Genomic DNA, 24,185 nt, shown 5'->3' with positions numbered 1-24,185 from the left:
GACAGCCTGGGGCATCCCTTCATCCTCAAAAATCTATTGTGCCAAACGAGGCCCCACTGGATAGAACTGCAGAGAGCCAAAGTTGGCCACACCTTAGCCCCATGTCCCTGCTGATCCCATCCCACAGGGTTATTTGAATCTCAGGGTGATGTAGGCCTTGCCTGGAAGGCTTTCTCTGATCTCTAAGCTTTAGATGTCCCCAGATTTGTTTTAAGGTAAGATAGAAGCCCCTTTAAGGGTGACTTGCCCAGGGTTTGGGGGGCACAACACCTTGTACTCACGCCTACCCGGCCAAATCCTTTAGTTTTTTTCCTTCTCCATTCTCCTTTCCAGTGGCCTCTTTCCAGCCTGCCTTCTCCCCCATCCCCCTCCCCTTTCCCTCCCCTCCTACGCCTCCCTAACACCCCACAGAGGTGGTCTGTGAGTGAGGCTGAGGTGGAGCTGCTGTGGCTGCTAGCCAAGGGGCGGGCTCCAAGTTGTTGAAGAAAACAGGCAGGCGTTGAGGACTTGGGGGGGGGGGGGGAGTCTGCAGGAGCCCCCTGGAGGGGCTTTAGCCAGGAGATCTGGGAAGAGCGTGGGCAGCTCCACTGGCCGCCAGGATGGTGCCTGTGCTTGGCTCTATGCGATGCGGGGGCAGCAGCAGGCCTGGAATGCTGCCCTCCAACCGTCCCTGCACACACACACCCCCAACTTCCGCCCAGGGCATCTGGCCCACACCTGGCTTCTATTAGGAAAACCACGGCTGTTGGCCAGGGTGGTGTGAGCTGAGGGGCCAGCTCAGCGAGACTCCTTCTGAAAGTGCTTTCTCTGAGTTCCCCCTTCCTGTCTAACAGGAGTCAAGGTGGGGGTGGGTACAGTGTACTGCCCTGCATCCTCCTACCTGTGCCTTTTCTGGGCCTCTCCTCATCTGAACCCCATTGTCCCCAGAGGTTGGAGGCTGTACATACCACTAGAGTTGTACTCAACTTTGCCCTGTTCCTCTAGGCACTTGGTCTTGGAGCAAATGACCCTTGGGTGGCTCCCTACTGGTTTTTGTTTTTGTTTTGTTTTGTTTTTTGTTTTTTTTTTTTTTTGTTTTTGTTTTTTTTTTTTTTGAGACAGGGTTTCTCTGTATAGCCCTGGCTGTCCTGGAACTCACTTTGTAGACCAGGCTGGCCTCGAACTCAGAAATCCGCCTGTCTCTGCCTCCCAAGTGCTGGGATTAAAGGCGTGTGCCACCACCGCCCAGCTCCCTACTGTATTTTATACCCCTACTTAGTTTTAATTTTTTTCAAGATAGGGTTTCTCTGTTTAGCTCTGTCCTGGAACTGGCTCTCTCTCTCCAGGCTGGCCTTCGGCTCATAGATCCACCTGCCTCTGCCTCCTGAGTAGTAGGATTAAAGAAAGGCAAGCACCACCGCTAAGCTGGTTTTGTGTTTGAGACAGGGCCTCATGTAGCCTAGGCTTGTCTTGAACTTACTACACAGCTGAGTCTGGTCTTGAACTTCTGGTCTTCCTGCCTTGGCTTGGCTTGCCTGTCTTTGGCTTAATTTTATTTTTGAGATGAAGAAGTCCCCACTGTCACTGGCCTAGGACCCAGCAGTCTCTCCTTAGACTCTCTGCTGTCCCTTAAGACAGAGTTTAGGGTAGAGCCCTGAAGCCATTGCCAATCCAGAGAAGCAGCAGCTCTTATTTTTAAAGTATTTATTTGTATATGTATGAATGTTCTGCATGTATGTAAGTGGGACTGGATTACGGATGGCTGTGAGCTGCCATGTGGGTTCTGAGACCCAGGCTTGTTTCTTCTGGAGAAGCAGTAGTACCCTTAACCTCTGAGCAACATAATGCTCTTGAGTTTGAACAATGATGGCTGTCAGTGGTGAGGACTCAAGACCTGAATTAGCGACAGGAGAGGTCAGGACAAGCCCTCTTACTTGTCTTTTGGACGATGCTTTCTAACTACCTCCTAATGTCAAGATGCTGGCTAAAGAGGAAGGTGGTGGTAGTATCATCGTGGCTTATATAGTGATTCCCTGTTTCAAAACTAGAGCTGGGGAGAGGGAGGAGAGGCAGCCAAGAAACACGTAGGTATCTGCTGCTAGTTGTAGTTGCTGAAGAAATCACCCCCACCCTGGGAGAAGTTCCCTTCCAGTCTCTGCAGTGCTAGCTCTGTATAGAGTCTTCATTCTAGTGCAAACAAAACATCATTTGTAATGTTTTCAGATACATTCTGTGCCGTGTTACCTTGTAAAATGCATATCTGTAGCTGAATGTTGTGGTGCACATCTGAAAACACGTAAATCCAGCACTTAGGAGGCTGTAGCAGAAAATCAAGTGTTCAAGATCAGCCTGGACTAGACTTGGCAAGACCCTGTCTCAAAAAACGTGTGCCCCCCTCCCCCCAATTCAAACAGCACAATACAGGTTCAGTGCTGAGCATTTAGGAGATTTTAATACTTAGTCCTTGAAGTAGATGTCCAGGGAAGGTGTCTTTGTGCTTCTCACAGCCTTCGTTTTCTCCTCTGTGGCACTTAATAGCCGCAGCAGTTGAGTTACCCCGTTTAGTCTTCTTGGCCTCCTGGTGTATAAATGTCCCATGGACTTAGGAACCGGACCTGCTTTGTCTCCTGTGTCTCCTGCTCCTAGCACGGCATATTCACATTGCTTGTCTTTGAAACCTGTCCTACCCCACTGTGAGCTCCTAGCACAGCTCTTGCCATGGCAAGCCTCACGTGCTTGTTAAATGTGAGTGAGTGTGTGAGATGCAAACCAGTTACAAACCATCCAGTTTCCGCCTCACAAGGGATTCTGCACACTCATGAGGAACAAGAGCTCACACAGCACTTCTGACCCGTAATAGTGAGTGTGTCAGAGGTGGGGCAGGCCAATGGCTTCACCTTTGTCCTGACCCTTAAGCCCCTCTTACATGGAGAGAGAAGTGTTGGGCCTTAGTTCTCAGGCTCTAACTCCAACTTCCTGTGTCACTGTGGCTGGGTGGGCGGGAACAGTGGGAAAAGTCCCTTGAAGGACAGGCGGAGCATTTCCAGTGGTCTCCCACGCTGGGGTCAGCCTCTGTGTGCTGGGGAGGGGGCCCAGGGACAGCTTCTCCACGATGCTTCCCTCCCTCGTTCATTCCCAAGGACAAGATCGTGGGAAGTTTGGAGGAGGCTGGCCACATTTGGGTGAGCTATTTTTGGTAACAGGGTCCTTGTCTCAGGCTCTAGGGGCCAGGGTGACTGGGAGAGAAGCTGTTTGCATTTCCTCTGGCCCCTGGACTCCCTCCTGCCAGGGCCCAAGGGGGACAGGACCATTTGCTCTGCCTGTTATGTGAACTTCTTCCTTTCTTGAGGCCTCTAGCCTTCCTGTCTGTCAGATGCTCCAACACCCTGAAGGGCCACCAGGGGCACCGCTTTACCCTTCCCAGGATGCTACCCAGAGCTTGGCCCCAGGCCCTCCCTCTGGCCTACTGGCAGCGACAGGAGGCAGAAATAATCCCTCTAATCCTATGATTTGCACGGGGCTTTTCTCAAGGCCCAGTCCTTCTGTGTGCGCTTTCAGTTGATCCTCTAGGCAGCCCCAAGGAGTGGGTGGCACGGGCACTGTAAGCCTCATTTACAAGTGAGAAGATGAGCTCTGTAGAGGGTGTGCATTCCCCAGGTTCATACAGCTCCAGAATGAGGACCCTCAGCCATCAGCTTCCTCGGGGTACCTACAGAGGTGGCCCCACCACACCAGCCCTCTCAGAAGGAGGGAGAATGAAGCTGAGCCTGCTGTCCCCTGCATGCAGGGACCCTCAAGGCTCTTCTTGTGATTCCTGTGGCCTTCAGGACCTCCCCTGTTCTCTGTGGGTGCTCAGACAAGTAGGCACAGAACATCCCAGCTCCCAGCCACTCAAGAGATCCTTGTCCCCAGCAGGGGGCCCTGGTGGCTCAGTGCTGTCTCTTGTCTTTTGCAGAGCACACAGGCCCATGAGAACAACAGAGACATCCGGTTGGCATGGACAGGCATTCAAGAGCACCTTGTGTCCACTGGATTCAACCAGGTAGTGGTTCCTCAAGCACTCATGGTACTGCCAGCCAGGGTCTTGTCTAGTCCTTTAGGCCCTTGCTTCAAGAACGTTGGGTGAGGCCATTGGGAGGTGAGGTGCAGACAGCCAGTTATAGGCCTGTCCATATACGGCCTGACTGCAGCTGGGTCTCAGGGCCCCAGGGAACTGAGGGCTTTAGAAAACTGGCAGATTCCATTTGCAGTAGCTAAGCTTGACCTCTGGAGCCATGGCGGGCCCCATAGGGACCAGAGTCCATGAAGAGAAACACCCCTTGTCCCTAGTCACCTAAAAGTTCTTAAAGGGGCAGGGCAGGAAATGAAACCCAAACTCTTCTTCCCTGCCATGACTCCCTTATGCTCTGGGGCAGTGGCGATGCCAGGCTGCACCCTCGGGCACTGGGTTCCAGAAGTAGGGAGACTCCTCTGAGCCTTGCTCTGGCTTCCCCACAGATGCGTGAGCGAGAAGCGAAGCTCTGGGATACCCGGCTCTTCAGCAGTGCCCTGGCCTCCGTCACCCTGGACACCTCTCCTGGGTAGGACTTTTGACAGACTGGGAGCTGGGAGCCTAGTGTTTAGAAGGTGTCCCAAGTGACCACTAGTGGTGGCCCCCCGACATTGAGGCTGGCTGCTCCCTAGAGCGTGACAGATGCCGAGCCTGGGCTGGACCTGGGCCCAACCCTGCAGGATCCCCAGCTTCTCCGGCAGGTGGTGCTGAGGCAGTCCTAAATGGGCCAGTACATGAACTCTGTCAGGCATGTAGTCTCCTGGTCGTGGGCACACTTCACTCTCTAGAGGTTCATTTAAGTGTGTTTTTAAATTTAGGGTAGGGGTTATGACCTTGAAAATGTGTTACCAGGGGGACAGATGGCAGGAATGAGCGTGGTTTTTGCTGTGGATGTTTTCATGGAGCTGAGGGCCCAAGGATACTTGAGGTTGTGGTAGGAAGAGAGACACTAGTGGATATGAGATCTGAGATGCTGGGGCGGACGGCTGTTTGCCCGTGTGTGTGTGGCAGCTACAGGTGGGCTTGGAGTCTACTGCCATTTGTGTAAGAAGCTTGCTTGAGACCTGCCTCACATTTGTTCCCAGACAGCACAGGATGGTAACGTGTGCTTCATACTCTCATTCTTCCCTCCCAGTGCCTCCCAGAACAGTGTGGAAGAAAGTTTACGACTCTTCCTGGTGGGATCCCTGGCCAGGCTGAGCAGCTTTGTGGAGAAATGGCCTTGGTCTGTAATGGCTTATAAACCAGGCACTAGCAAGCTGGCACTTAGGATAAGCACTTATTCAGTCTGTAAGAATAGCTAAGGAAATGAAGGTTCCAAGAGGATCAGAGACTTTGACAGGCCAGGCATGGCTGCAGGGGAAGGAGGGAGGGACTCAATTCCAGCTCTGAAGCCATAGCTGTGACTAATGGAAGGGCTGTCCAGAGACCCTTCTAGATCCAGGGAATACTAGATCCAAGAAAGGCGTCCTGCCCTTAGCTATCTTGTCCAGCACATCCTTTCTAGGATGTCTCAGAACTGAAGAACCTGAATCATGAGGGACAAGGACTTCTCAAAGGCCCAGAAACAAGAGTATCATATGTGGGGTCAGGGAATGCTTGGGAAAGAAATATTGTTTATGCCCTCAGAGAATGAGGTGTGGTCAGGGAGATCCTACCCTCTAATGGATGAGGAGAAGCCAGGATGTTTGTTTGGTTTTTCGAGACAGGGTTTCTCTGTGTAGCCCTGGCTGTCCTGGAACTCACTCTGTAGACCAGGCTGGCCTTGAACTCAGAAATCCGCCTGCCTCTGCCTCCCGAGTGCTGGGATTAAAGGCGTGTGCCACCACTGCCTGACTTGGTGATATCTATTTAGAGTGAAGAAGGCAAAGCTGAGACATATTCAGGGTTGGGGCTAGGTCTCAAGAAAAAGCTATCATCAAGATGGTCATGCCTTGGAGGAGACAGAGGTGCTAGCCTTGGGGCTGCACAACCAGAGTTTGTCTTGTCCATCCACCCCAGGCCTGGCACTGTCCTTCCTAGCATCGTTTCTTCCAGACACTCAAGCCAGATGACCTGTTTTCTACAGGCCTCCAGCAGAGGTGCTGTGGGGTCCCTGGCACCTTCAGTCCAGTATTCTTCACCTGCTACTTCCAGCCAATCAGTCTGTAGTGATTAGACTATTCCCTCCCCCACAGGGCATCTCCTGCCTAGCCTTAGGATGGCCCTTGGAAGAGTTAACCATGCCCAGACCCCATGGTGCCACTGGCCAGGCTGACCCTGTAATTACTGCAGTTAAGAATAGCCTCGAAGGACCAACAAGGACTGGAATTTGTCAAATTACTCCCAGATGGGCTGTCAGGCCAGCATTCCTTCCCTCAGTCCCCCAGTTCTGGCTTATGCCCTGGCAAGCTGACACCCTTGGCAAGGGAGCTAGGACTCTCCAGCCTCCACAAACCTGGTAGACATTGGCACACGCCAGTATCCAGACTGTTCAGAGAGGTGGTAGGTCCCTGGGTCCTCCTAGGCATATCATAAAGCAGACCCCCCTCCCCCATTTGTGAAGATGGAAAGTTTACAGAGTGCCAACTCTGGACACAGCCATAGGGGAGTTTGGCAGCTGTGTCTCCTTGCCACTCTTGATCTCTCTGTTACAGAGTTTCCATCTTAGTTTAGGCAGAACAGTATGTACTCACAAGAGCTACAGGGCTCAAGGGTCAGGCACGTGCCTTTCACCACCAATCTCTGCCAAGGCCTTTGCATGGTTCCTGTCTCTGCACTTTCCTGGTCATTTCTAGAGTGTCTGTGAGGATCCTTGCTCTGTGCAGAGTGGCAGAACATTGCCAGGCTTCGTCATGCCTTGTGGAGGGCTCACGCTGACATGCAGAGGATGTCCCAGCATTTCCCATGTACCAGATCCCAGGTTCAACATGGGGGAAGGTGCATGAGAGCAGGAAGTTCTGCAAAGCCCCTACTAAAGAGCAGCTTTGGTCCAAGAGGTGAAGAGAAATGCCTGCTTCATGTTCCTTGCTCCTGGGTGTACTGAGGTGCTGTGTCTGTGGAGATTGTATGGAAGTGTGAGTGAACTGCAAGTCCTGCTTTTTATAGCAAGAGGGTGAAAGCTCTCCCTGCAGCTGCTCACCTCACCTTGCTGGAGACCAGGAAGCAGGTGTTAGGACCCCATCCATCTTGCCACTACGAGCTGTTACTGTTGTCTCCCATGGGATGTTCTCCTCTTCCCTAAAGGAGATTGTGGCTTGGAACTTGAGTTTCCAAAGCTCTAAGGAACCATGCTCCTGGTGAGAAGAGCCCAAATTTCCTCCCCACATCCGCCTGGCCTCACGCTGGGAGAATTACCTTCAGTGGAGGCTGGCATCTTGGCCTGGACCCCACCAGGGATGACATGATCTGGATATCTTTCTTGGAGGGCTCCTCCCCCTTCTCTAGGTCTTGCCACCCTACCCTGCCATCCCTCTAAGCCAGGTTTGCTTTGCAGCAAAAACATTTACTCGGCAGTCACTGCTCTTCAGCAGTGCCCCACAGGCCCACAAAGGCCCCTTTGATGGGGCTGCCGAGAGGGGCAGCCTCGCCACGCCTACTGCCCTAATAGAACCCAGGCCTACAGGAAATCCACCTGGGCTGCTGCCGCCACACTGCAGCCTCAGTAGAAAGGAGCCCCACCCTGGCCAGTGCTACCACCTACTGCCAAACATGACCCACCATCCACCTCCTCCCTCTCCCAGAGCCTCAGCAGCCACTAATTGAATCCAGAGCCTCATGTGGCTCAGCCTGACTTGATGCTGACATCAACACCCCAAACCACAGGGCCTGTTCCCCAGGCCTGGCTGGGCCTACTCCTTCCCTTCAGGGGCGAGACCTGGTACCGGGGCCATGACCCACAAGAAGACACTGATTGGCATCGCAGCCTGTGAGAGACTGGCTTCTGCTTTTGCTGGGCCCTTCTACTCTGCCAGGGCCCAACTCCTCTCTCAGCCCTAAGGGTAACAGACAAAGATGAGCCATCAGTTTTTGGAGCTGCCCACACCCAGTCCAGGCTACAGCTGTCCTTGAACCTAGTCTTGCTGCCCCCACAGCCTGTAGTCTTCCTAGGAAACAATCCTTTGGGGTTCTAGAATTCTTGGTCACATCCCAGAGCAGGAAGTTAAGGAATACCACCAAACTTGGCACCGTCTGCAAGCCAGGCAGTCCTTTAGCCCTGTCCTTACTGCTAATGTTCTGTCTGGCCCTCCTTTCCACCCACTGGGTTTCTTGCCTTGGTAATCCACATTTCCCCCACCACTGCCCTTCATTACAGCTAGGCTTGTGCCAGAACAGTGTGGACAGCAGGAAGGAGCCAGGACACACATACCTAGCCAGCCTAAGACTCTGTGGTCCAGTCTGGAAGCCACCTGGTCCCAGGATCAGCTGTTAGGCTCTAGAATGAGGAAGCTCCAGGCTGTCTTCTCTAGTTGAAGATAGTGGACTGCACTTTCAGAACACCCAAGGAGGGATGTGACCTCCCTTTGTGTTCTGTGTTTTCTATGAGCCCCTTTCTGCCTTATACATTAAGCACTGTGGTTCCTGCTGGCAGAAGAGGAGGCCTAGCCTAGGGTAAGCTACCTAACAAGTCCATTTTCCGGCCCCACCCAAGTGCAAGCCTTACCATGGGTCAGGACCCATGGCTAGAGCATTCTAATGGCAGGGCAGCAGCCCTCCAATCCTGTGCATGTCCACAGACCTTAAATCTCAAGCCCAACCAGAGAGACAGGCAATTTACTTTATTTTTTATTTTCTTACAAAAGGCCTTCATATCATCAACAGTCTTACAAAAACCAAAGTCCTTGTCACTGAGTTTGAAAAACACTTTCCCAGCATAAATGGGAAAAGATCTTTTATAAATACATTAGAAAAAACAAAACAAAACAATAGAAGCAAATCCACATGTGCCCAGAGCACCTTCCTTTCCAGTTTCAAGTGTGCCTGCACTTTTGAGGCCAAGGCCAGTGCCCTAGTACCTTCCCCACTCATTATTTCTGGGGGCTTCCTTCACTGGTTACCAGACTCCATGGTTTGGGAAGCCCAACATGCCTAGCCATGTTACCAGCACATGGCAGGGCTCACATCCCAGGGTTGCACATTGCACAAGATGGCAGGCGCTGTACTGGATGCACTGGCGGCTGGCAGAGTTCATCTGGGCTGTAGCAGCTTACAGATGAGACCCAGCCCAGAGAGGGTCCCACAGCTCCATCATGCACGTGCACTGTGGTGTATACTGAGAACTTCCTTCTGTGGCAGCAGGAGGGTGGTGACTGAAAGCCTGACCCCCTGGCTGCTCTTTCTCACCAGTCTAAATGTAGTGCTTAGCAGGGAGGACCCCCTGAAGGCTGGGCCCTGGGTAGCCCATAAGAGGCACCTCACATTCAGGACCACCTGACAAAGCCTCCCCACCTCCCTCTGTTGCCTTGGAGCCTGGCTCCAAAGGGGCTTTCACCCCCTCTAGTTCCAGGGGTCCAGTCCCTGGCCCCACCTGCCCTTTGTCCTGAGCTGTAGAAGTTGCCCGTGCCCGCCGCACACAGTAGGCTGCCCCTGCAGCGGCTAACACAGCCAGAAGTACAGCAGCCAGGGCAGGCGCAATGAGGAGTGGCAGGTTGCCCTCACGGGCCTGGGTAACTGGGGCATGGTTAGAGCGGACTGCCTGGGAAGTGTTGGCCTCCCCACAGGCCTCCTCACCTTCAGGTGTCCGTCCAGCTCCCAAGGGTGTGACACAGATAGAATAGGTGGCATTGGGTCGCAGCTGGGTGACTGTATACTCTGCAAGTGAAGCAGGCAGCCGTAATGTCACCAGTCGTTTGTCAGGGCCAGACAGGTTGCGATAGGTGAGCCGGAGGCTCCGTAGCTGCACAGTGTTACCCTGCAAGTAGCGCTGCAGCTTCACACGCAAGGAGGTGGGGCTCACCGGCTCAATGCTGAGAGGCAGCAGTGGAGGGGGCCTTGGAGTGTCTGGTATGGAGCTGGGCTTCATCCCTTGCTCCACTGGACTCTCACAGTACAGGCCAATGAAGCCCTCAGGGCATAGGCACTCCCAGTGGTGTCTTGCTCCCAAACGGCAGCTACCACCATTCAGGCAGATGGATGCTGGACAGTCCTGGGGCTGAGGAGCTGGCCTCATGGTTGGTGGGGCAGTCGATAGTACGGTGGAGGCCTGGGTAGTTGGCTCTGTGAGGCTGGGCCAGGTGGGAGCTTGGCTAGAAGTTGAAAGTGTGGGTTCCCTGATAGTAGACCTTATAGTAGGTACTGTGGCCGTGGTAGTGGTGACTGGGCAGCCAAAATCTGCATAATCCAGATCCAGGAGCAGTCGGCCAGCATTCTTGGGTGGAAAGTGACAACGCGTCTCCTCAGGGCTGGCCAACACAACATGGTTCTCACGCACCCAAGGACCAAACCAGCTCAAGGGGCACAAGCAGTTGAAGGGGTTCCTGGCAGCTGCTAAGAGGCGCAGGCGGGGAAAGAGACTCGAGAGGTCACTGGGCAGGGCCTGCAGGCTTAGGTTGCTCACATCCAATTCCTGTAGGGCAGTCAGACCAGCGAGGTCCTCGGGCCGTATCTGGGCAATACGGGTGTTGCCAGCCAGCCGCAGGCGTGTCAGGCCACGCAGGCCTTGAATCACAGATGGCATATGCTCCAACTGGTTGTCAGAAACATCCAAGTCATGGAGGTTGAGAAGGCGGCCAAAAAGCCCCTCATCCAGCTGCCGCAGCCCTAGGCCAGCCAACCTCAATGCCTCTACATTGGCGGTATCCAGTATTCCGGCTTCCAGGGCTGGGATGCTGTTGTGGCTGAGGTCAAGCAGCAGCAGGCGGGGCAAGTGCAATGGGGGCAACACCCGAAGCTCATTGTCTGGCAGCTTGAGCTCCAGGAGGCGATCAAGCGCGTCGAAGGCACCCGGTTGGATGTGGCGAATTCGGTTCTTGCCCAGGTAGAGGCGCTCCAGGCGCCGCAGGCCACGGAAGGTCTCGTTGGAGATCTCGTGCAGTTTGTTGGCAGTCAGGTCCAGGTTACTGAGGTTAACAAGTGGCTGAAAGATGCCCCCGGGCAGGCTAGTGATCTGGTTCTGTGACAAGTCCAGAAGCTGCAGGCCCGGAAGGCCAGCAAAACAGCCCACATCAAGTGTCGTGATGCCGTTCTCAAAGATGTACAGGCCCACTGTGTCAGGTGGCACGTCTCGGGGCACTGTGGTTCCCTGACGGGCAGTGCAGAAGACTGTCTGTGGCTGGTTGCACTGGCAGCCTGATGGGCAACCCTGTACTCCAGACCCCAGGAGCACCAGAAGCAACAACAGGAGAGGTGGCAGGCAGCTCCTGGAGTGCATCTTCTGTCCCTAAGAGCAAAGAGCTTATGAGTCAGGGCTGAGGGCAGACACATCAGGAAGCCAGAGAAGAATTCTCGATTCCCCACCCTCAGATGCACTAGAGCCCAGAACGTGTGAGTCAGGTCCCTAGTGCCCTTGGCCGGTTTCTGGGCCATCTCTGTCATCTCTTCTCTATGTGATCATACCACGACGGTGGTGTTGTCATGAATGAACACACAGCAGGCTGATCATGTGGAGGCTAGCTTAGCCTAAGGACCGTCAGCCACCGCAATAGCTCAATGACAACACAAGGTTCTCTGTCTTGAACCCAGACCTCTCTGCCCCAGCCAAGCTCAGTCCCTCTAGCTGGCTGCATGCACCGGGAAGAACTGTGGGTCCTGAAGCCCCTCCCTGTAGAAGCTGGAGAGACAGGATGGGCAGTTGGCCCGGGCGCGTAAGCAGAGAAGCTGACTGTTGAGGCCGCTGGCCCCTGCAACACACTCTTGTTTCCCTCCCTCCTCTGAGGGAGGAGAGACCGCAGCAGGAAAACTTCACATGGAAACTATGGGATCTGTGTTTTTCCACTTGTGCTGTCAGACCTGCCCAGGATGGGGGCTGTGGGCTACCAGGATGTGGCTAGTGATGAGGTTCTTAGAGGAAGGGTAAAGGCTGGCTGGCTGTCCTCGCCTGTCGGGTCCCCGTCTGGGGAAAGGGGTGGCTGGATGAATTGAAACTCCTTTTCTTCCCCTATCATCAAAGCACGAACTAAAGATGAGGAACTCTCTGGTTCAGGTGAGGGGAAAGACATTGTCCTCACCGTGAACAGTGGCCTGTAACAGTGGACAAGAATATCAGGCTAACTCTTCAGATAATTTTTGGAGGTTCTGCTCTGGGCTAGCCCTTAGAACAATAAACAGCATTGTCCCCCAGAAGTGACAGTGGCCCATCCTCTCCACATGCCAGTGCTTGCTCAGCCGCTGCTGTCTCAGTCCCCTCAGCAGCCAATTGAGATCATTTGTCACTCCAGAGTAACAGAGAAGGGGCTTTTAAAGGTACAGTGCATTTGAGCTGGAGCCCAGGACTTGAGCATAGCCAGTGTGATAGGGTCTGCCCCTGGGAGGCCCATGCCCTCTACGGCTGCATGTCCTATCAAACCCCACCAAAGCTGGGGCGCCCGCTCTTGTCCTGGGATGAGAGGGGTTAACAGCTTGCTCGCTTCACTCAGGCTCCTAGTAGAGGGCCACACTCAGGCACAGTCCTCACTCTGGGTGCCCCATAGGCCTGAGCCTTGCTGGTATGTAAACCTTCCCCAGGCAGGTAGTTCTCTCTAATGGCTGACAATCCCCTCCAGTTCCAGGCACCTGCTGTTCACACAAGGGCCTTTTGTGCTAGAGCTGGGGCCTCCCTTCCCCCACGTGTGGCTAAAACAGGTAACAAGACCCCTACCCGGTCTTCCTTTACCACTGTCCCATCTATGGGTTCCCCTTTTCCAAAGTACAAGGGCCCCTGGTGTGAAAGGGAAGAAGACAGACAGACTGGGTCCCAGGACAGGTGAGTTAGCTGCGTGGGGCCTTATGCCAGCTCTAAGTGAAAGAAAAGTCTTTGTTGCCCAGGTTAAGTCCACTTGCCTGTCTACTACCTGCAGTATCCCTTTGTCAGGGAAGGGAATCTTTCCCTTGGTAACTCTAAAAGCCTCTTCTCTTCTGTTACTCTGAGCTACAAAGCATCCCTCAGTGAAGAACACCTTGTAGCTTTCCCAACCCCTGACCTGCTCTGTAGATAGCTCACAACTTCCTTAGGCAGAAGTCCTGCTCACCTTTCTCCTTGAGCTGCAGAGCTTGTGCAGTGCTTTTCTGCTGAGGGAGCACTTAGGTAGGGGCTCCTATTGAGAATCAGCTGAGACAAGTACCAGAACCTCAAGGATCAAGGGTCCCTGACCTACCAGCACCATGGGGCTCCTCAGTTAATAACCTAAACCTGTTAGCCGTGCCGTACCCCTAGCTCCCTTACCTATAGGACCATTTCTATTCTCCCTAACTCAAGGTAGCCTGTTTGGCCTGGCTGCCAGATATGGGCTTCAAATGACCTCCATCCACACAGGAGGTGAGAGACCTACCCCCAGTCAGTCTTCTCAGTGCAACCAGGCCAGGATCAGACAGGAGGGGACCCTGCACGTGGCTAGCCTGGCCACACTGCTGATTTGTAAGAGCTCATTGCAGGCAGGTGGCCCTACAGTCAGTTGTCCAAGCTGTGAGGCCTCAATTGGGGGCATCAGCTTAGCACTTGACTCTCTTCCGTATGTCCTCCCCATCTTAGAGCTGTGGGGCTGAATGGGTGCTAAGGAGGGGCTCCTTACTTTGCACGAAGGGAAAAGGGATATGCAGGAGTGGCTGACCATGGGATGGATGCCTGGCTAAGGGCTGAGAGCTATGGAATAGCCATACAAATCGGTAGAAGAGAGATAAGCAGTGACCAGGGTTCTAGGCCAGGAAGACCATACAAGGAATAGCTAATCCAATTCCATTCCTCCAATAATGCTAGTTTCTTTGCCTGACCCCTGGCAAAAGGTAGATCTAAAGCATTGGAAAACTCCAGTTTGCAAGCGATAGTCTGTTGTCTGGGAGCTCTGTCATGGGTAGTTCTGGGAACAGTGTGGTTAGGACAGAGGCTAACCATGGTGGGAAGCAACAGAAGACAGGCCTGACTTGAGATTGGGTGTCTTGGAACCTTCTCCATAGACCAGGCAGATTCTCAACTCACAGAGATCCTCCTGCCTCCACCTCTGAAGTTGTGGAGTAAAGGTGTGCATCACCAATGCCCAGCTTGGGTTCCTTCTGGACTGAGCCTCATCTTTCACCTACAGAGCTGGTGAGCTGTTACAGGCAGTCCTATGGACGATGGCTTCTCCTTCTCCTCCTCCTCCTCCTCCTCCTCTTCTTCTTCTTCTTCTCCTCCTCCCCCTCCCCTCCCCCTCCTTCCTCCTTCTCCTTTTTTTTTTTTTTGGTGTGGATTTTAAACAGGGAATTTATTCTTTAATATATAAAGTTGCCTTGCCATTTTGCCTGCGTGTGTGTGTGTGTGTGTGTGTGTGTGTGTGTGTAGGTGTAGGTGTGTACAGTGCCTGTGGAAGCCAGAAAAGTTGTTGGACTCCCTGGAACTGGAGTGGAACAGGTGGTTGTGAGTGTCCTTATGGGTACTGGGAATCAAATCTGGGTCCTCTGGAAGAACAGCCTGTGCTCTCTTCCACTGAGCTATTTCTCCAGCCTCAAACAAGGAGTTCTTTTAATAAGTTCTGAAGGACATTTAGCTTGTCTGGGATGCCCGTCCTTGTGCCTGCTGTATGAACAGGCGGGGGCAGGTAGCTTCTCTAGAGTTGCTACTGGCCTGTGCTTTCAGCTGATTATGCTCTGACAGAACTAGCGCTTTTGTTTTGATATCTGATCCTTGTGGGGCTACAGAGTGACCATTTCCTTTGTAAAAGTTATGGGGAGAGCTCTGGAACAGCCTGGCCTTTAGGGGTCAGGAGGGCAGCATCTATGAAGGGTCAGGCTGCCTCTTCTTAGATTCCTCACCTAGGTCGGCCTGACTCTATCACAGCAGACAGGCCTGGTTCTCAGTACCCAAGAGCCAGGAGGAGGTATTTAGGTCAGGCTCTAGAACCAGACCACAAACTCCACCTCAGCATCCACTGGAGCTAATCACAGCACCTGCTTCCCAAAGCAATTGCCAGATGGTCAGTAAACATTATTAGCTACTGGAGGTATTGCCTGTAAGCCAGGAGCTCTGCCTTCCTCAATGAGCAGGATCTACTGTGGAGACTGTATCACTGTCATGCTAGCTAGGGACCCCTGGGCCCAGGCCAAAGCTGCATGACTAGGCATCCGTCTACTCTTAAGGCAATACGAAAGTGGGGGTGTAGTCCTTAGTTTTGTAAAGGAATGTGGGGTCAGCGGTCCTTTGGTCCAACCTCCTGAAGCACATGACCTCCAGCAGGGGATCTGTGAGTCAAGACAACCAAGGGTATTGGTCATCTAGTTCTCAAGGGCTAAGGATGCCCTCCACACCCAAGTGTGTGACACACTTGTGGACACCCACCCATACACATGCCTGAGGTCAGGCAGGGACGGGAGAGTGGGTGGGGTAGGACCCAGGCATTTAGTGAACACATCAGCCCTGGAGCTAGTCATGTGCCCATCGAGGTGGAGAGGACAACTGAGAGCCACCCCTCTTCGCACACTTCTTCAGGCTAGATATAGATAGGGTCTGCAAGGTCTGCCTCTCAGCTCTGGGCTCCAAGCCTCTGTCTCCTGGGGCTGGACTGAATGGGCTCTACTCTGCCTGCCAGGCCTGGCAGCAGCCCAGCCCCAGGAGGCTGCCAACACCACCCCCCCAACCCCCTCCTGCAGGCGGGATTGTGCCGGCGGCCAGAATAGCTGGCTCCAGTTTCGCTGACGTGTCCAAGGCAGTTCTGGGCTCTGGTTTGGTCCACCCCATCTTGCCTCTCTAGAACAGCAGTCCTGGCCCAACAGAGAAGAGGAGTTGAGGGTCTCTATTATAGGTTTTCGAATAGAATTCGAGGAAAGGAGGCAGAGCCCAGACTGGTCATTAAGTCAGGGGATCCCAAGCCAGTTCTGCTCATTTTGCTTTGTGACCTCACCCCAACTCCCTTCCCTGTGTTGGGTCCCGTCTCTGCCTATAGCTAACTCAGGGCTTTCCTATCTGAGCTGCAGGGATAGATCACCTACCTAGGAAGCTCTCTAAGCTGCAATTCCCTAGGCTTTGTCTATGTTTTTTAAGTCATTCCTGTGGGGAGAGTCAAGCAGCTATATTCTGAGTAAAGTTCTCTGTTGGGTCGTCTGCACAGGGACTGCCAAAAGGACCGCGAGAACATCCATTGGGCAACTGCTGTGTTTGTCCAGGAAAGGATTCTGGGTCTTGGAGTAGGTGTGGCCAAGGTGGCATGTCTCCACCCAGGTGGGTGACCTGGCTGCTGTCAGACCTGTCAGCCAAGGGAGATAGATCAGTGACTAAGATCAGTCTCTGGCTTAAGTGAACCCTTGGGGTGGCAGGTTGTGCCATCTTAAGAGAGGTGCCACCTGTTGGGCAAGAACACCTGTGGCCCCAGGAGCTATGTGGTGGCTGTGGCCCAACTAGATGTGGGCTAGGAGAAGGACACTGTCAGCACGCGTGGCAGGTGTGCCGCTCCTGGGGCTCGGCCTCCTACTGCCTTGTCCCTGCCCAGGGCCTGTCACCCACTGAATGAGCTGTAACCCTGCAATTAACCCTGGACCTTCCACAACACCTTAGTCACCACAGAAGGCCACCCACCCCAAGCTTCCCCGGCACAGGAGTCTGAGAAGGCAATGGCCTCACAAGGGTCTTTTCTCTATTCCATTTGTCACACCACTGTCCTACAAGTTACTCAGCAATCTCAGATGAACCCTCAGCTATTGTATGACACACAGAAACCCCTTCTGGGGTCTATGAACTGGTCATTGAACCACACTCTGCCCCTACAGTTGTCACTATTGTCCAGTGGCTGGGGCTGAAGGCTCTCAACCCACCCCAGCTCCCTCAGGCAAGCCAGCTCTCTCCTTAATGAGATCTCTTAGGCAGCCTCCAGGAATGTCAGAGTCTTATTGCATTCCCCAGGAGGAGCTGGGGGGGGGGGGGAGTGGGAGGGGGTGTTCCCAACCTTAAAGAAGAACTGGCCTTCTGCCTTTCCCCAGCCGCCCCCAAACTGAGGTGGCCTGAAGAAGCCTCCTCACACCCAGGGAGACTGGAATGAGGAAAAGCGGGGGAGGCCTGCTGCCTGGACAGCAGGCTGAGGGGTTGGGGAAAGCAGCCGGGCTGACTCTGGAATGTGGAAACTGATAAAAGGAAGGAGGGCTAGTCCTCCCAACGATGCCAGAGCACCCCTACTGGCCTGCTGCCGTCACGTGTACACACACACCCTCTGGGCCACACTCCTGCATATGTGTGTGTGTGTGCGCGCGCGTGCGCACGAGCGCACACACACACCTCTCCCTTTTCCAAAAGCACACACAAATTCCATAGCAGTGAGGGGAGCTGGTTTTCTTGGCAACACAAGGGCCTTGGGTTCCACAGCTCTGGGAGAAGGGGGCGGGGGGCTCTAAGGGATCTAAGGTGACTGGTTCCTTCACATAAGATTAGGACCTGCCAGTGGTCAAGAATGACTTTAGGCACTTACCCAAGAGAACTGTGCTGGGGGTGGTTAGGTAGGAACCACTTCCTGCTGCCAAATGGAGCCCCACTTTCCTGGGACTCCAGTTGAACCTAGCCACAAAAATCCTGGCTCTTCCTTAGTACTTATCCTAACTAACCCAGGCTGGGGATATCTGGAATGGCAGTGACTCTGTGTGTGTGTGTGTGTGTGTGTGTGTGTGTGGTGTGTGTTGTGTTGTGTGTGTGTGTGTGTTGTGTGTGTGTTGTGTGTGTGTGTGTGTGTGTGTGTGTGTGTGTGCATGTACCTAAGCATGTGCCTGACTGTCTGTCTGCCTGCCTGCCTGCATGCATGTCTGGCTATCTCTCTTGGCCCCAGGGCTATCTGCCAGAGAGGACTTGCTCAGGAAAGTATAAGTCTTACAGTGTCTGAGAAGCCTCTTGTACTCTCTCTTCTCCCACCACTTCCAGAGAGTGGTCTCCAAACACTCTGCCACAGTAACCTTCTGCGTAGTGCCCTCTTTACCCACAGATCTCAGGTGGCTGTTCTGGTGTGCAACTCTGAGGCTTGGCAAGTTGGGGACAAGCAGCGTCTGTCCCCCTCCCTGGGCTGGCATGTGTGCTCCTAGGTCCTTTCCTCTCTGGATGGGAGATGCTAGATAATGGTCTGGAGGGAATCCAGTTGGGCTGCTCATTACCAGAGCCCTCTTCCTGCCTCTGACACTCTGTTTACAGAAGTTCCCCGGGGGCTGATTCCCCTGGGAGAGGACAGTAAACTCTAGGGACTACCCTCCCATCCCCCACCTGCCTGCTCCAGCTCATGCTAACAGCTGGGTCCATACTGGCCTTCACTGCCCATACCAATGTAGCCCCTCACAAGGCTCCAGCCCACCCACATCTCTGCTTTCCCAGCAGCCTAGGGGGAAGGGACCTTTTACCTTTTAGCCAGACCCTCTCCCCTAGGAACTCTTGACCCAGATAGGGAAGAAGGCTCTCTTGGTGCCTCTTCCTGGAGCATCACCTACTATTAATGCAAAAAACAAGCAAGGGAACTCCTGAGCCTTGGGTTTCTTCTACTGCAGAGGCTGCTTCTGGGATCCAATAGAAGCAGTCAATGACCCTGGTGTGGTAATCGTTAACGAATGGGGGTGAGGTAGTGTGGTTGGCACCAATCAGCTGGCCTGCCTGTGACCACAAGGAACCTAAGCAGTCCTCTGGCCCCAGAGCTGCAAGCTGGGGAACACAAAGGACTAGACTGGCTATAGGCCATTGGGTCTGCAGCCCAAGCAAAGCCCATTACTGGTAGAGATGAGATGCGCTGATACTGGAGCACTAAAGATTATGGTTAGCCAAAGTTCATCCCTCACCTGGGGGTACACCTATCAATCTCCCCATTCCCGGTCCTCTCCAGGCTTGCCTGTGTATTCGTGGCTTCTGCCATGTGTGACAAGGCCCAGAGGATCCCAAGCAACCATTCTGCACAAGGGCACCAGACTGTCTGACCCCCGTGAGGGAAAAGTAACCAGACTACGGCTGGGCCATCCCCTAAAAGAGGGTTGATTCATAAAACTGGTCACGCCAGAGGGCCCAGTCGTGGGAGGAGGAAGCAAGGGAGGGGGTGTTTATTTTGTCTACTCAGAGCCTCACGGGTAGGTTAGCCATGTACAAACGCACGCCCTGGCTCTCCCGAGGGTCAACGGAGGCCCCTGAACCCACTCAGGAAGGGGGGTGCAACTGGACGTTCCCGCCCAGGTAACCGCCCGAGGCGGGGATAAGCCCCTCGCTCCGGCAGTCGCAGTCCCACTGGAGAATGTGCTAGTGTGCTGTTCCAGTGTGATCAGCTCCGCCTGTCGCCCCCACCCTCGCCCCTAGACACTCACCAGGAGACGACTGCGGCTGAAGGAGCCAGGCGGTGCGGTCCAAGGCCTCAGTGGGGCCTCAGTCCTTCACCTCTGGCCGGTCCTGAGAGGTCCGGGGTCCCGGGATCCAGAGGCTGCTGCGTCCCGTCCCGGGCTGGGGTTTCCCAGCCCCGGTCTCTGGCTCCGGCTCCAGACTCGAAGTTGACTCGTAAGAGGCTGGTCTCTGCTTAAGATGTAGGAGTGGGTGGGACCGTCTGTACCGAGGGCGGGGCTTCCTCCAATTGGCTGAGGCGGGGTTTGACCAAGCCTATACACACCCACCTCCTCTGAATGGGTCATTGCACTAAGCAGGCCTAGTCTGCACCTAGATATACCTCCAGATCCCAGTGAGGAGTGATTTTATTAGGCTGGCTTAAGTCTATCTTTTGCTGTGTGACATTTGGACAGGCTCCTGCTTTTTAACTGAAAAATATCTGGTGACACAAATTCAAGAAGTGGACATTAGGGTCAGTAAAGAGCTGGAGAAGCAGAGGTAGATTGTAGGGGCCAGCAGGGATGATGGCTGAGTCCCCATGACCAACCCAGTCTGCCAAAACTGAGGATTTTTCATACAAATCTAGATTTTTTAGGCGTAATCTCACAATGTGTTTTTGTTGTTAGCTAATTCCAATTTCAAAAGCTAGAAAGGCCACATGAAGTGGTTCCAAGAGCCTCTTATATAAAATCTCTTAATGCTGGACTTGAGATCTTTGTAGCCATGACAGCATCCCTGGTCACCTTCCCCAGCTCTAAATGAGAGACTGGGACCTAGGAGCATATGTCAGCTCAAGCCCCTCAGTTACTGAAAGCTTCAAGACTAGAATATGCCTGGGATGGGAGGCAGGATTGGGGACGTCATCAGCAGTAGGAGGGACCTAGGTGTTTGTTGACAGCAGCCCTTGATTAAGCAGGAGGGTGCTGTGCCAGGGGCTGGTTCAGAAAAAATCCCCTGCCTTGTAGGATTCCAGGAAAATGGTCATCCTCTCCACCCCACCCCACCCCCATGGTTTGTGGTTAGAGTCAGGCCTCAGGGCCTTTGGGGACCCAACTCAGCTCCTGGATTTCACCATCATATCCCTTTCCCGCCGGGTCTGTATTGAAGGCCTTGTCTGGGTCACACTATCTGGAGGCTTATCTGGCCTCAGCTGGTACTTGTGTTGTAAAGGCAGGGCATCCACACCCCCACAATTGGGGGCAGGACTGACCCCAGGTGTTTCATTTGGCCTGTGTGGCAGGTTTGAAAGTTGGATGTCATTTCCAGAATTGAAAATTTGGGTGATTTCACATGACAATTAGTTTTCCGAGCTTGTCTTAAACAGGACGTCTTTGAAGGCTGGGTGGCAACTGTCCCCAGATTCACCAATCTTCTGGATGGCAGGCTCCTCAAGCCCCGAGTGTTGTAAGTCAGGTCTGTCATCCCAGCTGCTCTGAAGACTGAGGCAGGAGGATCACAAATTCAAGGTCAGCCTGAATAACTCCTTAAGACCTTTTTCAAAATAAAACTCTGAAGGTTTAACTCAGTGGTAGAGCACTTGAGATAAATAAGGCCCTAGATCAATATCCAGTACCAGCAAAACAGAGGGAATACACAAGTGCTCTGTGACTTCCAGTCAGACTGTCCCAAGCCACTTCCCATGAACCATGAGGCCTCTGAGGCCCCATCCTCCTAGAACTCACAGCTTCCAGTATATCCCATCTTGTCCAGTCTCTCATTGCTCTCCAGGTACCACCCAGGTCCCCACAAGGGAAGAGAGTGTGGGATGCTTTTGGCCCAGCCTGGATGGCAGTGACAGATCTATGGGATATATGGCATGAATGGAGGGGATAGCGGAGATGTTCAAGAGCTGCTGTCCCCCAGCAACACTATCCCTGTTCTTTCTTTCTTTCTTTTTTTTTTTAAGATTTATTTATTTATTATATGTGAGTACACTGTAGCTGTCTTCAGACACTCCAGAAGAGGGCATCAGATATCGTTACGGGATGGTTGTGAGCCACCATGTGGTTGCTGGGATTTGAACTCTGGACCTTCGGAAGAGCAGTCGGGTGCTCTTACCCACTGAGCCATCTCACCAGCCCCCCTGTTCTTTCACAGTATCATCACAGGGCACTTGGCAGGCTCATGACATTGTCAGACTGTAGTCACTTCTTACCATCTAGTAGGTGGCAACATCCTTAGTCTTCTAGTTAGGAATAGCTCCAGGCCTTTGCCTTTCCCCGACTTTGGATCTGGGGTAGACTCTGGACAGATGTCAGTGAAACCCTTCAAGGCGGTGACCATAGTGACCATAGCAGCAGCACAGGTATGGGCACAGTATCCCTTCCCGTCTGGCCTTCTGTCAAGTCAAAGTGTGTTCTGCATCCTGACCCAAACACAGCTTGGCTCTCTTCACAAGGCCTAGAGGCAGGCCTGTGCCAGGTGTTGGCTGTTAGTGCTGGATGCTGTGACCCCATTTCCCTGCCCATCCTAGGCAGTGGGCAGCTGGATGCTCCTGCCTAGCAGAGATGTCCAGATGGCTCTACCTGAGGCAAGGAGGACTGGCCTGACCTGTCAGAGGAGCCAGCCCTGCCCTCTCTGACTTCCTGCTCCTGCCACCCAACACCTGAGTCAGTGGGCAGGCTCTGAGGGGGTGGCATGAGGGGAGGCCTAAACAGGCTTCTTCAGGAGGTGTTTCAGAGAGTTGGTGAACTGCCCGTGCTCCCGTGGAATTCTCGGGGTTCTTCTCATGCTCTCTCCTGGGCAGTACAGAGTTGTCCCCAGCTCTGCTCCAGTGCTCTGCTCCTTTAGTTCCCAATCTCCCAACCTTTCCTGCCTCAAAAGTCTGTGCACCCGTCTCGTTCCCTCCCCACTTTGTTTAAATCGTACCATCTAGCCTAACATGTATAAGGCCCTGAATCACAGCTCCCAAGTTTCACAAAACAAACAAGAATGACAACCTTCTAATTGCTTATCACCTACTGCAGACAGAACTTCTGATTCAGCAAGTTCTGTTTCACCTGGCCCTGCCCACCTGAGTCTCAGCTATCTCCTCACTGCATAGGGTCACCACACACCACATTTCCTATCCCCAAAAGGCCTTAATTCAATTCCTGCTATAAGCTCTTGGCATATAACGTTCTCCTTGTCTGGGACTCTATCCCCTGTCATGTTTGGCTTCTGCCTAACACTGGAATCAAAGAAACACCCGTTCCTCAGTGGCCTAGCCAAAACCAAGCCATCCTGCCTGCTACTGCTCAGCCCCAGGGAAGCCTTCTTCACTTGTCTAGTTCTGAGCTGTGTCTGCCTTGTGCACAGGCAACTGAGTGCCTTGAGCATTGTACTGGGTCGCAGCTCTCCTCTATTCACATGGTCAAGCTGAGCTGAGGACTAAGCACAGATTAAATGATTATAAACGAATGAGGAAAACCAAATGGAAGAGTGCTAATGTCAACTCCAGTCTTGTAGGGTGACCCTAAGCCACTGACCACCCTTTATATGTCTTACATGCCTTCTGCTGTGGCAGGCAGGGGTCAGGCTGAGTGGAGAAGGCCAGCAGTGAGGCCAGTTCACCCTGCCAGCCTGAGGTAATGAGGGCCTGGCCTGTGTTACAAGTTACCAGTTTTAGGGCCCTCCAAGAAATTACAGATACACTTCGGGGCCCCACCCAGCTCTCCACCCACTCTGTGCCTCCTGGCAGAACACTAGTAGGTAGGGGAGGAGGGGACTGGACAGCAGACACCACTGGGGGACCACAACAGGGATGGAACACTGTTTGGGACCAGGAGCAAGGGATAAATTCTCACAGCCAGGTATGGGGGTGCAAGCACTTAATCCCCAGCACATGGAAGGTAGAGGCAAGAGTTTAAGGCTAGCCTGGTCTATGTAGCAAGTTCCAGGACAACCAGGGCTACGTAAAGATACCCTGACTCAAAAAAATAACCAGAAGATTCTCAAGTTCTCTTGGATGCCCCTCCTTCAACGAGAAGTCATTGCAAGGCAGGGTGCCTTGGGCCTGGGACTTTTATGTAAAGGGTCTCCAGGGCCCAGAGAGGGGAGGTGGGAGTTCTTGGCCAGTGAAAAGGTTGGCCTTGGGCTGTCATAGTACTGGGCTCCCAGCCTACCCCAAACCCCTCCCCCATGTCCTCACCTCAGGAATGTGCTTTCCGCTGCTCTGGGCTGTCGCTGGGGGGTGGCAGGGGGTGTCCAGGAAAGCCTGGCAGTATTGCAGCCTTTCTCACTGCTGGGCACAGCCGGGCACAGGCAGCTTGAACTAGTACAGAGGCCATCTGAGCTTCTAGGATATAGAGTGATGAAGAAGACAGTACCACCCTATCCCTAGAGCTGCCAGAGTGGACACACTCTGCGTAGGCTGCACTGGAGGCTGGAGAGTCCCTGGTTGGAGCAGCTACCCGCTTAACCTCCTTGCTTGTTCTGGTCACATACACTGGTTGAAGTAGCGTTGTGTGTGTTCTCATGAGTGCCTGGAGTAGAGTCAGGCCTGAGCTCCCAATGCCCAGGGCCAGTGCAAGTGCTGTAGGGAACAGAGCAGCTGGATGACTGTGGCTTAGTACAAGGGCAGTGCCAGAAGAAGAGATTGAGGATTTAGAGGCCGGCTAGGTCCAGCTAGAACCTTCCTGGTCCCTGCTCTGAGTTCACAGCCTTGCAAACTTCCTGCTGTCATCCTGTCACCCAGCCCGCTGGCCCTCTCTCCCCAGGCCTCTGATACCTCTGCTGGATCCAGACTCTGGGCTATTGGTCCTGGCAGGAAAG

At 53.5% G+C, this 24,185-nt stretch overlaps 2 protein-coding genes across 2 annotated transcripts in view; one reads left to right on the top strand and one right to left on the bottom strand.

Moving 5' to 3' along the window:
• The window catches only part of Coro7 (coronin 7), a 52,837-nt gene that overhangs the window by 20,152 nt on the left and 8,500 nt on the right, over positions 1 to 24,185 (top strand). Inside the window, exons 8-10 of the mRNA NM_030205.4 lie at positions 3,935 to 4,021; positions 4,477 to 4,559; positions 24,131 to 24,185. Of these exons, the coding sequence (NP_084481.3) occupies positions 3,935 to 4,021; positions 4,477 to 4,559; positions 24,131 to 24,185 (225 nt within the window). The remainder of the gene's footprint in view (positions 1 to 3,934; positions 4,022 to 4,476; positions 4,560 to 24,130) is intronic.
• Vasn (vasorin) lies at positions 8,403 to 19,624 on the bottom strand. Its single transcript, NM_139307.3, has 2 exons — positions 19,421 to 19,624; positions 8,403 to 11,387 (listed from the first exon to the last, which is right to left on the bottom strand). The coding sequence occupies exon 2, from the start codon at positions 11,376 to 11,378 to the stop codon at positions 9,357 to 9,359; it is 2,022 nt and encodes a 673-aa protein (NP_647468.2). The 5' UTR covers positions 11,379 to 11,387; positions 19,421 to 19,624; the 3' UTR covers positions 8,403 to 9,356.

The sequence above is a fragment of the Mus musculus genome, chromosome 16 (assembly GCF_000001635.26).
Source record: "Mus musculus strain C57BL/6J chromosome 16, GRCm38.p6 C57BL/6J".
In the NCBI taxonomy this organism is placed as follows: domain Eukaryota; kingdom Metazoa; phylum Chordata; class Mammalia; order Rodentia; family Muridae; genus Mus; species Mus musculus.
The sequence above is the reverse complement of the archived record's forward strand: the minus strand, read 5'-3'. Positions and strand labels throughout refer to the sequence as shown.